Source organism: Chelonus insularis, unplaced genomic scaffold (assembly GCF_013357705.1).
Source record: "Chelonus insularis isolate UGA/USDA-ARS -01 unplaced genomic scaffold, ASM1335770v1 contig_3_pilon, whole genome shotgun sequence".
In the NCBI taxonomy this organism is placed as follows: domain Eukaryota; kingdom Metazoa; phylum Arthropoda; class Insecta; order Hymenoptera; family Braconidae; genus Chelonus; species Chelonus insularis.
The window spans coordinates 2457014-2467882 of NW_023276556.1; the positions used below are offsets into that span (position 1 = coordinate 2457014).

The window sequence follows — 10869 nt, forward strand, 5'->3', positions numbered from 1 at the left end:
AACACAAAAACCAAAGTAGATCTTAAGTCATAAATTTTTTTATACGAAAAACTCAATCAGAAAAACTCATTTACGTTATATCAAAGTTTGAAGGTACAAGTTTATTGCTAATTAAATTCATTTTCATCAAGTAAAATAATTAATTGCATGGATACAAAATTATACAAACTTTAGTTGTTTAAAGTTCGACGAAAAATATTTAAAGTTAAAATTCAATGTTACTTTTTGTATTAATTACCTTAATTAATTCACATTTATTTATCATCTTACATTTCTGAAATGGTGAATTTTTCATTAATTAATGTCATAGTTATTCGCAGATAATAGATATTTATTAATCCAATAAAATACAATTGAAATGAACTAAATATTTAACACGCAGTCGCGAATTAATAAAATGAGATAAAACCTTTAATTGGAGATGTCAGCCACGTGTCAATTATAACGATGAACAGATGCAACAGAAAAGTGTGTAAAAATGATGGAATTTTATGGAGGGGAATCAGGGTTTTATTTTACCGAAATTTTCAACGATTGTATTGAAATAGAAAAAAATGTGGAAAAGGGCCTTATGGTCACATAAATATTAGCCGGTTGATGGAGGGATACCGCCACAGGGGCAGCTGAAGAGGAAAGGGATGGGGGCCCCAATGAATCCCTTCTCCAACTGTCTGTGTGCTGTGGCGCAGAAAGCCGGTTAGTCAGTTTTAATCCGTCATAGAGTTCAAGAGTATACCGGTTTGTAGTGAAAATTATAATCATTGAATCGAAAGAAAGTTTGAATATTTTTTGTAAAAGTGATTTTCTCCTATTTTTTATCAAAATTTGGATTAATTTTAGATAATGGCAAGAAGATAAGAGTGAGAGTGGTTTTGACTTTATAGGGTACGTTGTTTTTATTGAAGAAATACTAGTACTTAACTTTAGAATAAGACACAATAGGAATTAAGTAAAAAAGAAAAATTAACTGAAAATGGCAAGTGATAATAAGATGAGACAAATTCATCGTAGAAATTGTTTGCAAGAGACATTTGATGATGAAATAGTTGAATTAGAAAGAGCATTTCGTAATGCATATATCCTTAAGTCTCTGGAAGCGCAATTAGCTGAGAAAGAAGCAAATAGAGTTGCTCATGAAGCACAAGAACGATTATGCCTGCAATTAATGGCTTTAAAGCAGAAAAAAATAATGGAGAAAGAAAAATACGAATACCTAGAGTCACGAAAGCAAAGTCATGAAATGTATAAAAAATATTTACAAAAACAAATGGAAATGAAGAAAGAGAAACTCGAGCAGGAAAAAGAAGTTGCTAAAAGAAATAGAAAAATATTGGAAGAAGTTGATGAACTCATGGATAAAATACATGACTTTTCCAAACAGAAGCAACGGGAATTACTCCAAGCTAAATTGAGACGTGAAAAGCTGATATTTGATGAGATTCGAGAAATAAAAAAAGTTATTGCAGAAGAAAAAGAAATATTAGAAGCTGAACGTGAGATGATATTTTTGGAGCAAAAAGTACAAAGTATAGAAAAAGCTAAAGAGTATCATGAAAACCTTGTCAAATCTCGTCAAGCTTTGATAGATAAAGTAGCAAAATTATTTATGGATATGACAATTGAAAAATGTAAGCGTGAAGCAGTTATTGCGAATTTATTAGCTGAAGAAATAAACCAAGAAATCTTGATTATTCAAAAGCAAGATAAAGAATGGATTAAAGAAAAAAAAGATAAAGAAAGACAGCTTGCAAATGATCTTATGGACCAAATACGTTTATCTGTAGAATGTGAAGCACGTGCTCGAGAGCAAGATAGAATTTTCTTTGAGAAAGTGATGGGTAAAGTAATGGAAGACAAAAGTATGGCAATTCTTACTTTAGAAGCACGAAAGCGAAAACAAGTTCAGTATAAAGAAGACTTAGAAAAGCTCATTTTGGAGAGAAAAAAAATACGTGAAGATGCCTTGAAGAGGATGCGCCAAGAAGTTAACGATTACCAAGAAGTTGAAGAGACTCGTAGAAACCAAATAAAAGAAGGAAGAAGAAGATTGATTGAGCAACATGCTAAAAATATTGTTGGTTATTTAAAAGAAAGCATTTTTACTAACGAAGAAGTGGAAATAGTTAAGCAGTTATTGGATAAATGCCGGAAGATTTGATAGATTAATAATCCAATCAAACGACAATAAAGTTAAGCAGTATAACATAATAAAAATATTTATAGCTATTTAGTTAATAATTCAGTATATCATAAATGTGATCATTATCATCAAGCTATCTACCCTAAATACTTTTTTCAATAATATTTTATCAGCTACTATGTGGCTAGCGCCATCGAACAACAGCTATTTATATTTTCGTAAATTTATTTAATTGCTTTTACAAACGAATCGTGCTATCATGCGTGACATTATGAGGGGCCATAAATGATTCTCGTGCTGATATAGTTGTATCATTCCTCGTTCGCGTGTTTCCAACAATTGTTCCGGTTTTTTTCTCTATTTCTGCCGTTTTTTGACATTGGGCCAATTAACGTAGAAAAATTTCAGCTGATGTCCATGGTTTATTCGTTTTTTTCTTTATACATCAACAGGATGTTTGTTGTGATCATGATGCCGATCTAGTGCGATGGTCAAGGATCATTACCAAGACTTTACCTTGTCAGCTGATTACTATCAGGCACTCAATCGGAATGGGAAGACGCTCAGGTAGTTTAATTTCATCATTTACAGTTATTAAAAAAGAGAAATTTATTCAAATTCATGTTTATTACTTTCTCAATATCATTTCTTGGTCAGGCGCCTGTTCCAGAGGATCTAAAAAGAGTATTTTGTTTTATACGACTGACTGTGGTGGAACTGAAGACGATAAAGATAACGATATTGGATCCCTTCAGCAAAGATCCGTTTCACTTGTAGGTTGAATCATTATTTTCTGTATTTATATTTTTATAATTCATTAAATAGTTTCTTACATTTTTATTATAGACTGCTTTACACTCTCCAAGTACAGGATTTCCTCCACAGCAACTCCTGGAGCCAAGGATGGCTCAGCTCGAAACATTAGAAGCAAAGGTAACTTTATAGTCTTTTAATATTTGATTTTTTTAGGGTATCATCTTTTACCCGCTAGCGTGGTTCCTCAAGGTTTCTATACAGACGCTGATTTATATTCAGACATACATCAGCTAAACATCGTTTTGTATGGATATAAAGAGAAAAGGGACCCGGTTTTGCTTGTGCAGAGTACCATTAAAATTGCCCCACGTCCTTTATACTTACTTTCTGACTTGCAGTGGCGTAGGAAAATGACTTTTTGACTCCTTCTTGCTCCCTTGTTGAAAACAAGAATTTTTATCAAGATTCTGGTGTAGCATAAAATGGTTATTGTATGCGCCCTTGCTACTCCAGGGACCCATCAGACACCAAGATCTCCGACAAGATTGCGAATCCAAAAGTCATTGACCCATCTCTTGTTGCTCCTGAATTTTTGGCTCCATGTTAAAAAGCTCTCAGAAGATTATTTATGTCTATAGCTAGTCTTTTTATGAGCATTAGTTGTGCAAATGTATGTTTTACTATTACGAGCGTTTTTAAAGCATTAACTTCTTAAAATAGGCATATCATTAAAGATAAAAAAAACTCGGATGATATGATACAATAGATACTCATCGTATCACTTCGTTTTTTTGTCCAACTCTGAAATTACAACTTGTATTTGCTTTGTGCATTGGGGTTGCGTGTTCCGGGCTTGCTTTTATTCACAATTGAAAGAATAAAGTAATATATACTTACTTTCCGGTTTTCATATTTTTACTTCTCACAGTTATGTGTACATTCATATATTGTATTGTTATACATTTAACTTATTCATTTTTTTTCTCATAAAAGTAGAGATAAACAATTAGACAAATAAAAGAAGATGCATTGAAGAAATAATTGAACGAGAGAATAAATTGAATGCAAAAACATGTTTGGAAAGCGCGGATGGCGATTCTTCTGAATACCCCTCTTGTTGTTGTGTTAGTCTGATCGCCATAAATCTCATACTGTGGCGATAATTCCTACGGTGCGAAGGGATTCTTCAAGGTAAAATACAACAGACTAAAGAAAGTGTAAGAGTAAACGTCCTCTCACGCGTGAGAGAAGTTGTGTGACTATCAACTTTGCAAGCAAAGAGTTTCGAAGAAACGAGTGTGCCAGGGCCTTCGTTTGCTGTTGATGTTAGACAAGAGATGTTGCGGTCACTGCCTCCTACTAACGATATTTCCACCTTCAATTTTACTTTCACGCTTCATCCTTTCATCCTTCATATATGTAATATTATCCATATTAACTACTGCCTCAAGCATTTAAAAATGATCGTTTATTTTATTTTCAATTTCTCTTCAGCTTTTATCTTAATTCATCATCATAGTTATTGTATAATGCAGATGGCAAGTATCGAAGTTTCGTTATCAACAACACCGAAAAGGAAAAAAGGAGGAAGTCTTTCCGGTGCAATGACCTCGCCTGCTGGTCACAAGAATAGAGATTACTATAAAGAGGTCGACGCTCTTCGGGTTGCCCTTCGGGACAAGGAAAACATCATCCAGACGTATGTTTGAAGTCATCCTAATTTATTATTCAGTTTTTTCTTTTTTAGTTTTTCATTTAAACCTTTTTGTCTTTTGCACTCTCAATGTCTATCTTATCTGACCAAAATTATTTTGTGTAGACTTAAAGGTCAACTGTGCAATACCCTGAGCAACCGACTAGCATTGAGAAACACTAAAACACCGCCTCTGACAGAAGCTGATAAAAAAGCTACTGAAGAAAGGCTACAAAAACTTGGTCGTGATGCTGATAATAAAAGGCTAGCTATTAAAAACCTTAAGCTGGCTTTAGAGCGACTGGATATCACAGAGTAAGCTGGAGAAATGTATTTTAATTTTCTAGATGAAGAAAAAAAATTTAATACTGATGAATTTTTTTTTCCTTTTATTTTAATTCTAGTAATATCGATATTCGTATTCAGCAAGCAGAATTAGAATACAGACTAGGTCGAGAGGAATTGGAGTTGCTGACGTTGATAGAAGAAATTCGTGCACTCGATGCGGCTTTAGAGTTGGCTGAAACTCAAGAGAAGCAGAAGAATGATACCATATTTAGGTAATCATACCCAATATTTTAAAATATCTATTTTATAATATTTAAAATATTGAAGTTTTTTTCCGCTAATCTCTTTTTTCTTTACATTTGTTTTATTTCAGCTGCATTACTGGTGGGACACACATGACAATTCATGCGGTAACTGTGAGTGCAGATCCCAAGAGTCCAAGATTTGGCGCAGGACCTCGAGACAATGCACCTGGATTGTATGTTGATTGGGCTGTGGAAGATTCTGGTCTTTGTAAAGAAGATAGGTGAGAAAAACGGAGTATTCAAGATCTTTAGAAAATATCTCATAAAGAATAAGCTCATGTATAACTGTGAACTTTAAAATAGCAAATAAGGTGCGTGGGGAAGAGGAAAGAAAAAGTATGCTCAACGACCGTGATATGTAGTAATACGTATAAGTCATGAACTCTAAACGAAAATAAGAACAATGGACAATCTTATTTTGTTCTCAGACATCGTTGTGTGTGAAAATATATTATATGCAAGACAGGAAGTTCGCTGGGTGCCTCCACTAATTGTGCAAACTCTTAACTTTAACAATGATCGTTATTGAAAAATTGTTCATTTGTTTTATTTTTGAAGAAAGATTTTTAAAAAAATTTAATACAAGAGTTTTTCATTATACTTAATTAAACACAAAATATGTAAATAAGTGATGAATTAGTTTTCAATTATTTTTTACAACTTTATTTAATAACTCACAGTTCTTTTTTTAATAATAAAAACTGTGAGTTAACTGAATGGAATGATAATTTTTTTCATGAATAATAATCACAGTTGTACGGAAGTGACCACAATGCAATCAAGAATGTATTATTGAATAATATTACCTACTTACTCATCCTACGACGTTATTTCTATTGTTTTAGAATCTTAGAGGTGAACGGGAAACTTGTCGTAGGTGCAGGAAAAAGCGACCTGTCAAGGCTTCTTGCTGTTACTCCTGAAGCAGCCCACATCGTAGTTCTCAGGAAAAGCGAATCATTAATGGCACTTAGAGCCCTTAGATCGGAAAACCTCCGGCTTACCCACAGAATTAGTTACCTAGAAGAGCAAGTAAGAGATTTATTATCTCCTGTACGAACTAAAATTCAGCTAGATCCTACACCACCTTTACCACCATCTGCAACATATCAGGACCACGTTCAAGTAAGAATAAATAATGTAAAAAAACCTATGGTTTTCTAATGTCCATAATTTATTATATAGGTCTTTCAAAAAGGTCCACAAGTCACCACACTGGTCACTAATATTCCAAATTTAAATGTCAAAAGCTCTAGAGAATCGTGTCAAAGTTTACCAGTTGTGGTAAAAAGCAGACACAGTGATTACACTCAACGTTTATCAACTGTAGTAGATCCACCATCAAAGAGTTTTAAAGACTTTGAACTTTCATCAAAATTACGTGGTCGAGAGAAATCAAAGGCTTTGAATTTTCTTCAGTTAACTCGATCAACAGCTAGTTTAGATTGCGGAAAATCTAAAGTAGCTTACAGGTTCCAATCGCAACGTAGAAGATCATCAAAGTTGGATGAATTAACTATAAAACATCCACATAATGGCATCAATATAAATGACCGTCAACAATCTCTTGAATTTGATTCCGAACCTACTTATTATCATAGCATGAAAGATTCGCGACGTCGATTGTCTGAGTATGCAGAAGAGATTTACACACTACATGAGACGAACAAACGGCCAGTTCCACCGCCGAAAAAACCTTTACGACTTTCTCTACATAGAGCTACAAGTTTACAATCGGTTGAGAGCGCACCTCCTTCAACCATGACGATAGAAGTGATGAGCAATTCAATGAAGCAAAGTCATAATGATCGTATATCTCAAGAAAAAAATGAGAAATCAGATAGTAGTAATGAAAAAAATGGTAATCAACAGCTTAACGATCAATCATTATCTCCACGACGCCGCCGAAGACGTAAACAATCGCCACCACCTCCACCAATACCTAGAACCCCTTCTAGAGCAGAATCATGTCAAAGTGCACTTCATTGCAGAGCATCACCGATCAAATTTAGATATTAAATTTGTCATAAGGAATTAATTAAGCGGAGAAAAAAACCGTACTTACATTTCCACAGTACAAAATTCAATATTGATGTATAAAATTAATTTACAAAATGTATAAATAATTTTAATATGTTGAAAATACTATTCGTAAGATATAAAATAAGTTTTTTCTAAATGTAAGATTTATTATACTGGCTTACTTTTTTAACGCACGTTGACAAAGTCGTGCAAGAAGACTGTTCAATTGTAATAAACTACCGATTCCATCCAATACATTCAGATGAGTTATACCAATTTCCTGATAACAAAAAATCATTATTTAAATATCTTTAATATCATTTTTATAATAAATTGTATATTATGATCTACCTTTATAAAATCCAGTTTTAATTTCTCATCAATAGGTAAATTCTTGCAAACTCGAAATATGTTGCCAATTAAATCTTCTGAAGAATAACCGAGCTTCCATAAATTTTCGAGTATCTACAATGCAAGGAAAATTCATTCAAGTACCAGAATAACAAAATTGACCTGTATTTAATATCATACTACTGCATATTGAACGTCGTTTTAATACGCATGTATATTTTGCTGAATTTTGTATTTTTGTTGATCTAACGTTTAGATTCTAAATTTTATTGCAATTATTATTTATATTTAAAATCGTGATAATGATAATTAACGACTTTGTATACTAGACTTCAAGTGTGTAACTGAACTTTAGTGTCTTTAAAATTTATTTTATTACTTTTCATAACACTGTACAAGTTTTATAGTTACACTATATAAATTATTTATAATTGTAGTAAAAGCAAATTTTTTTCACGAGTTGAATGAGTTAATAATATCTTCTATATCATAAATCAATTAAAAAAAATATAAAAGTACTTACTTCATATGCTTTAGAAATTTTTCCTTGAATACATAGTTCCAACATTTCTTTCACAAGAAGCGGATGAGGTTCGTCACAAACTTTGAATACATTCTCACTATTGACATGCCCAAAACCGTTGACAGTTGATTGTAAATTATTCAAACCTTGTCGCATGTCACCTTGAGCTGTAAAAACTATTGCTTCAAGACCATCATCGGTATAAGAGATCTACAAGTTTTTTATTTTCATTTTATAAATTTTTAATACATAAAATTGTGATAGAAATATTTCAAATACTTCAAATAACTTACATTTTCTTTTTCACAAACTTCAATCATTTTAGCTAAAACTTGAGCATCAGTTAATTTTCCATATCGAAGCATCGCACAACGTGACTGGATAGGCTCAATTATTTTTTCACTGGTATTACATGCTAGAGCAAAACGTGTTGTGTGACTAAAGATTTCCATAGTACGCCTCAAAGCTTGTTGTGCGCCTTCAGTCATGCTATCAGCTTCATCAAGAATAATTATTTTATGTCTTCCAGGTGGTAAGTTAACCTGTAATTCAAACATGATACCATCAATGATTGAGAATAATTTATACTAGTACTTAAAATATATGAGTGCAGACCTCACCTTTTTTTGAGCAAATATTTTTATCTTATTTCGAACTACATCAATACCTCGATCATTAGAAGCATTTAATTCAAGAACAGTATCTTTCATTGTTGCACCCAAAAGAGTTCGAGCAAGACAAAGAATTGTTGTAGTTTTACCTACTCCAGGTGGTCCAGCAATTATTATGTTTGGAGCATTTCCATGCTTAGCAAATACTGCTAATCTTGCTACTGTATCTTCATTACCTATAATGTCTGAAAAAACTTGAGGCCGATATTTCTCTATCCTATAATTGAAAAATCAATAGATATAAATTAGAAGTAATAATGTGGATAGAAAAAATACATTTTTATCAATGTTATATTTTCTTTTTACGTGATATAGAAAGTTAATATAACCTTCTTTTGATAACTAAAAAAAAGCCTTAATATAAAACACATACATACCATGGTAAATTAGAAGCTTTGTTTTGTTTATGATTATTAATAGAACCATTATGATTACTTTTCGATGGAGTTTCTTCAACTTCCATAGAAATATTATCCTCTGCCATGTTAATCAATTACTTTTTCGAAAAATACTACCAGCAGTATATCAGAAAAGGCGCCAAACACCTGATAAAAAAACATTTGTACCAATGCTGAACACGTGAGTGACATTATATAGGATTTATAACCTCATTTTAACATCATACGGTAAAGAATACATACTTACACTTATTCGTATAGCAGCAAGATGTAACATTTCTTCAAAGAAAGATAAATATTTATTGAAAACTCAAGTTGTACAAAGAAATTTTTGATGTTTGTAAACAATTATATAATTTATTAGTACACCCCGGCATTATTTATAGTTACAGTAACACTAGAATTAATTTTTTCATCTTCGCACATCCATACTTTTATCGTACGGCTTTCATTTTCACCTTTTTCTATCAATAATCGAGTGTTAGGAATATACAACCAATATTTTCCAAGAGTAGGTTTCATAGCAGTTGTTGTTTTTCCTTCAAAACCATCAATTTCTCGCCAAGGTTGTGTTACTGAATTAACTGTTATAATAGATAAAGCATATTCATTTGCTAAAAAATGGCAAACATTCGTTAAATGATTTAATGAAGAAAAATTATCTTCAGTTTTTTCCTCTGACATAACGAATACTCCTGGTAATGAATCAATTATTATTAATTTTGTTTTTTCATTTTTTGAATTTTGTTTCAATGATTGTGTAAAATCATAAAGAACATTAAATAGTTGTTGAACATTCTTGGCATGAGTTGTATTTATTTGATTCATAACTCGGCCTGCTACCTATAATAATTATTCATAATCTAATTTAAAAAAAATTCGTACGACATAAAATTTTTAAATAATACTAAGTACCTCATCATCCAATTTTTTATTCTCCAAAATCATTTGGATTCTTGACGCAGAAAAATCTTTTTTTGTATAAATATAATGAATGATTGTTCCTGAAGATTTTACAGCAATATTCACAGCGAGAGTATAACATAATTGTGATTTCCCAGAGGATGATTTTCCACAGATTTCATAAATTCGACCAGGATATAAACCACCTCCTAGTAAACTATCCAAGGCTGATATTCCAGTTATAGTAACACTTTTTTGATCTATGAATAACTGAAATGGATCTTTTATTTTACCGCCAAATTTTTCGACTATTTCTTTCTTTATTTTTTCAATATCCTATCAAATAAAATTTAATATTTAATGGTTTTTAAAAATAGAGAAATAAAAAAAGTGTATATACCTTAAATGTCAATTCCGTAATTTTGACCAATTTATCAGTATCTTCACTGACAAAGTCAAACACAGTAAATATTTTTACACTCTGCAACTTGTTGATTATTATATTATTGAATTTTGAAGAGATCGATGGATTTAATCGTGACATTTAAAACCAATATAAATTATTCAAAGAAATAAAATAGTACAAATGAAATATTCATGAAACCGGTAACACATAATATACATAAATATTCTAATGGTATTTAGAAAAATAATTTGAAAAATCAACCTTGTCAACATTGACTACGTTAATCAGTTGAAATGTAAAGTATTTCAAAAGGTGATGCACGAGTATCTAAATGATTCCGGCGTCATTTGTGTACATACGTTCGTAACCACACGAGGATAACGATAGTTATTTATCATAATTATGTTGAATTA

The 10869-nt window shown here is 31.7% G+C and overlaps 4 protein-coding genes across 6 annotated transcripts; 2 read left to right on the forward strand and 2 right to left on the reverse strand.

The window, feature by feature from the left end:
• The first annotated feature begins 716 nt into the window (after positions 1 to 716).
• Positions 717 to 7479, forward strand: sprt (PDZ domain-containing protein sprite). 2 transcript variants are annotated; one of them, XM_035086173.1, is made up of 10 exons: positions 717 to 885; positions 2593 to 2707; positions 2798 to 2913; positions 2987 to 3073; positions 4432 to 4595; positions 4716 to 4904; positions 4994 to 5149; positions 5251 to 5403; positions 6028 to 6307; positions 6368 to 7479. In XM_035086173.1, the coding sequence occupies exons 2-10, from the start codon at positions 2692 to 2694 to the stop codon at positions 7199 to 7201; spliced, it is 1995 nt and encodes a 664-aa protein (XP_034942064.1). In that variant the 5' UTR covers positions 717 to 885; positions 2593 to 2691; the 3' UTR covers positions 7202 to 7479. The 2 variants fall into 2 exon arrangements, with proteins under 2 accessions (XP_034942064.1, XP_034942065.1); XM_035086174.1 differs by lacking the exon at positions 717 to 885 and having other exon boundaries at positions 2577 to 2707.
• Positions 880 to 2187, forward strand: LOC118068639 (meiosis-specific nuclear structural protein 1-like). Its single transcript, XM_035086184.1, has one exon. It carries the CDS (start codon positions 974 to 976, stop codon positions 2156 to 2158), a length of 1185 nt encoding a protein of 394 aa, XP_034942075.1. The 5' UTR covers positions 880 to 973; the 3' UTR covers positions 2159 to 2187.
• RfC4 (replication factor C subunit RfC4) lies at positions 6065 to 9535 on the reverse strand. Of its 2 annotated transcripts, none has more exons than XM_035086185.1 (8): positions 9395 to 9535; positions 9127 to 9294; positions 8699 to 8966; positions 8372 to 8620; positions 8079 to 8288; positions 7556 to 7669; positions 7387 to 7484; positions 6065 to 6202 (listed from the first exon to the last, which is right to left on the reverse strand). In XM_035086185.1, exons 2-8 carry the CDS (start codon positions 9231 to 9233, stop codon positions 6199 to 6201), a joined length of 1050 nt encoding a protein of 349 aa, XP_034942076.1. In that variant the 5' UTR covers positions 9234 to 9294; positions 9395 to 9535; the 3' UTR covers positions 6065 to 6198. The 2 variants fall into 2 exon arrangements, with proteins under 2 accessions (XP_034942076.1, XP_034942077.1); XM_035086186.1 differs by having other exon boundaries at positions 9391 to 9529.
• LOC118068642 (DNA repair protein RAD51 homolog 4-like) lies at positions 9428 to 10735 on the reverse strand. Its single transcript, XM_035086187.1, has 3 exons — positions 10451 to 10735; positions 10063 to 10386; positions 9428 to 9990 (listed from the first exon to the last, which is right to left on the reverse strand). Exons 1-3 carry the CDS (start codon positions 10592 to 10594, stop codon positions 9508 to 9510), a joined length of 951 nt encoding a protein of 316 aa, XP_034942078.1. The 5' UTR covers positions 10595 to 10735; the 3' UTR covers positions 9428 to 9507.
• Between the last annotated feature and the right edge of the window lie 134 nt (positions 10736 to 10869).

Excerpts from the sequence above, each read along its gene's own strand:
- LOC118068639 (XM_035086184.1), top strand. The coding sequence starts at position 974 with ATGGCAAGTGATAATAAGATGAGACAAATTCATCGTAGAAATTGTTTG.
- sprt (XM_035086173.1), top strand. Across the intron at positions 3,074-4,431 it reads TCGAAACATTAGAAGCAAAG|ATGGCAAGTATCGAAGTTTC; the intron begins GTAACTTTATAG and ends TGTATAATGCAG. Across the intron at positions 4,596-4,715 it reads AAGGAAAACATCATCCAGAC|ACTTAAAGGTCAACTGTGCA; the intron begins GTATGTTTGAAG and ends TATTTTGTGTAG.
- RfC4 (XM_035086185.1), bottom strand. The coding sequence starts at position 9,233 with ATGGCAGAGGATAATATTTCTATGGAAGTTGAAGAAACTCCATCGAAA. Across the intron at positions 8,621-8,698 it reads AAATATTTGCTCAAAAAAAG|GTTAACTTACCACCTGGAAG; the intron begins GTGAGGTCTGCA and ends TTTGAATTACAG. Across the intron at positions 8,289-8,371 it reads AAGTTTGTGAAAAAGAAAAT|ATCTCTTATACCGATGATGG; the intron begins GTAAGTTATTTG and ends AAAAACTTGTAG.
- LOC118068642 (XM_035086187.1), bottom strand. The coding sequence starts at position 10,594 with ATGTCACGATTAAATCCATCGATCTCTTCAAAATTCAATAATATAATA. Across the intron at positions 10,387-10,450 it reads TTACGGAATTGACATTTAAG|GATATTGAAAAAATAAAGAA; the intron begins GTATATACACTT and ends TTTATTTGATAG. Across the intron at positions 9,991-10,062 it reads ATAAAAAATTGGATGATGAG|GTAGCAGGCCGAGTTATGAA; the intron begins GTACTTAGTATT and ends TAATTATTATAG.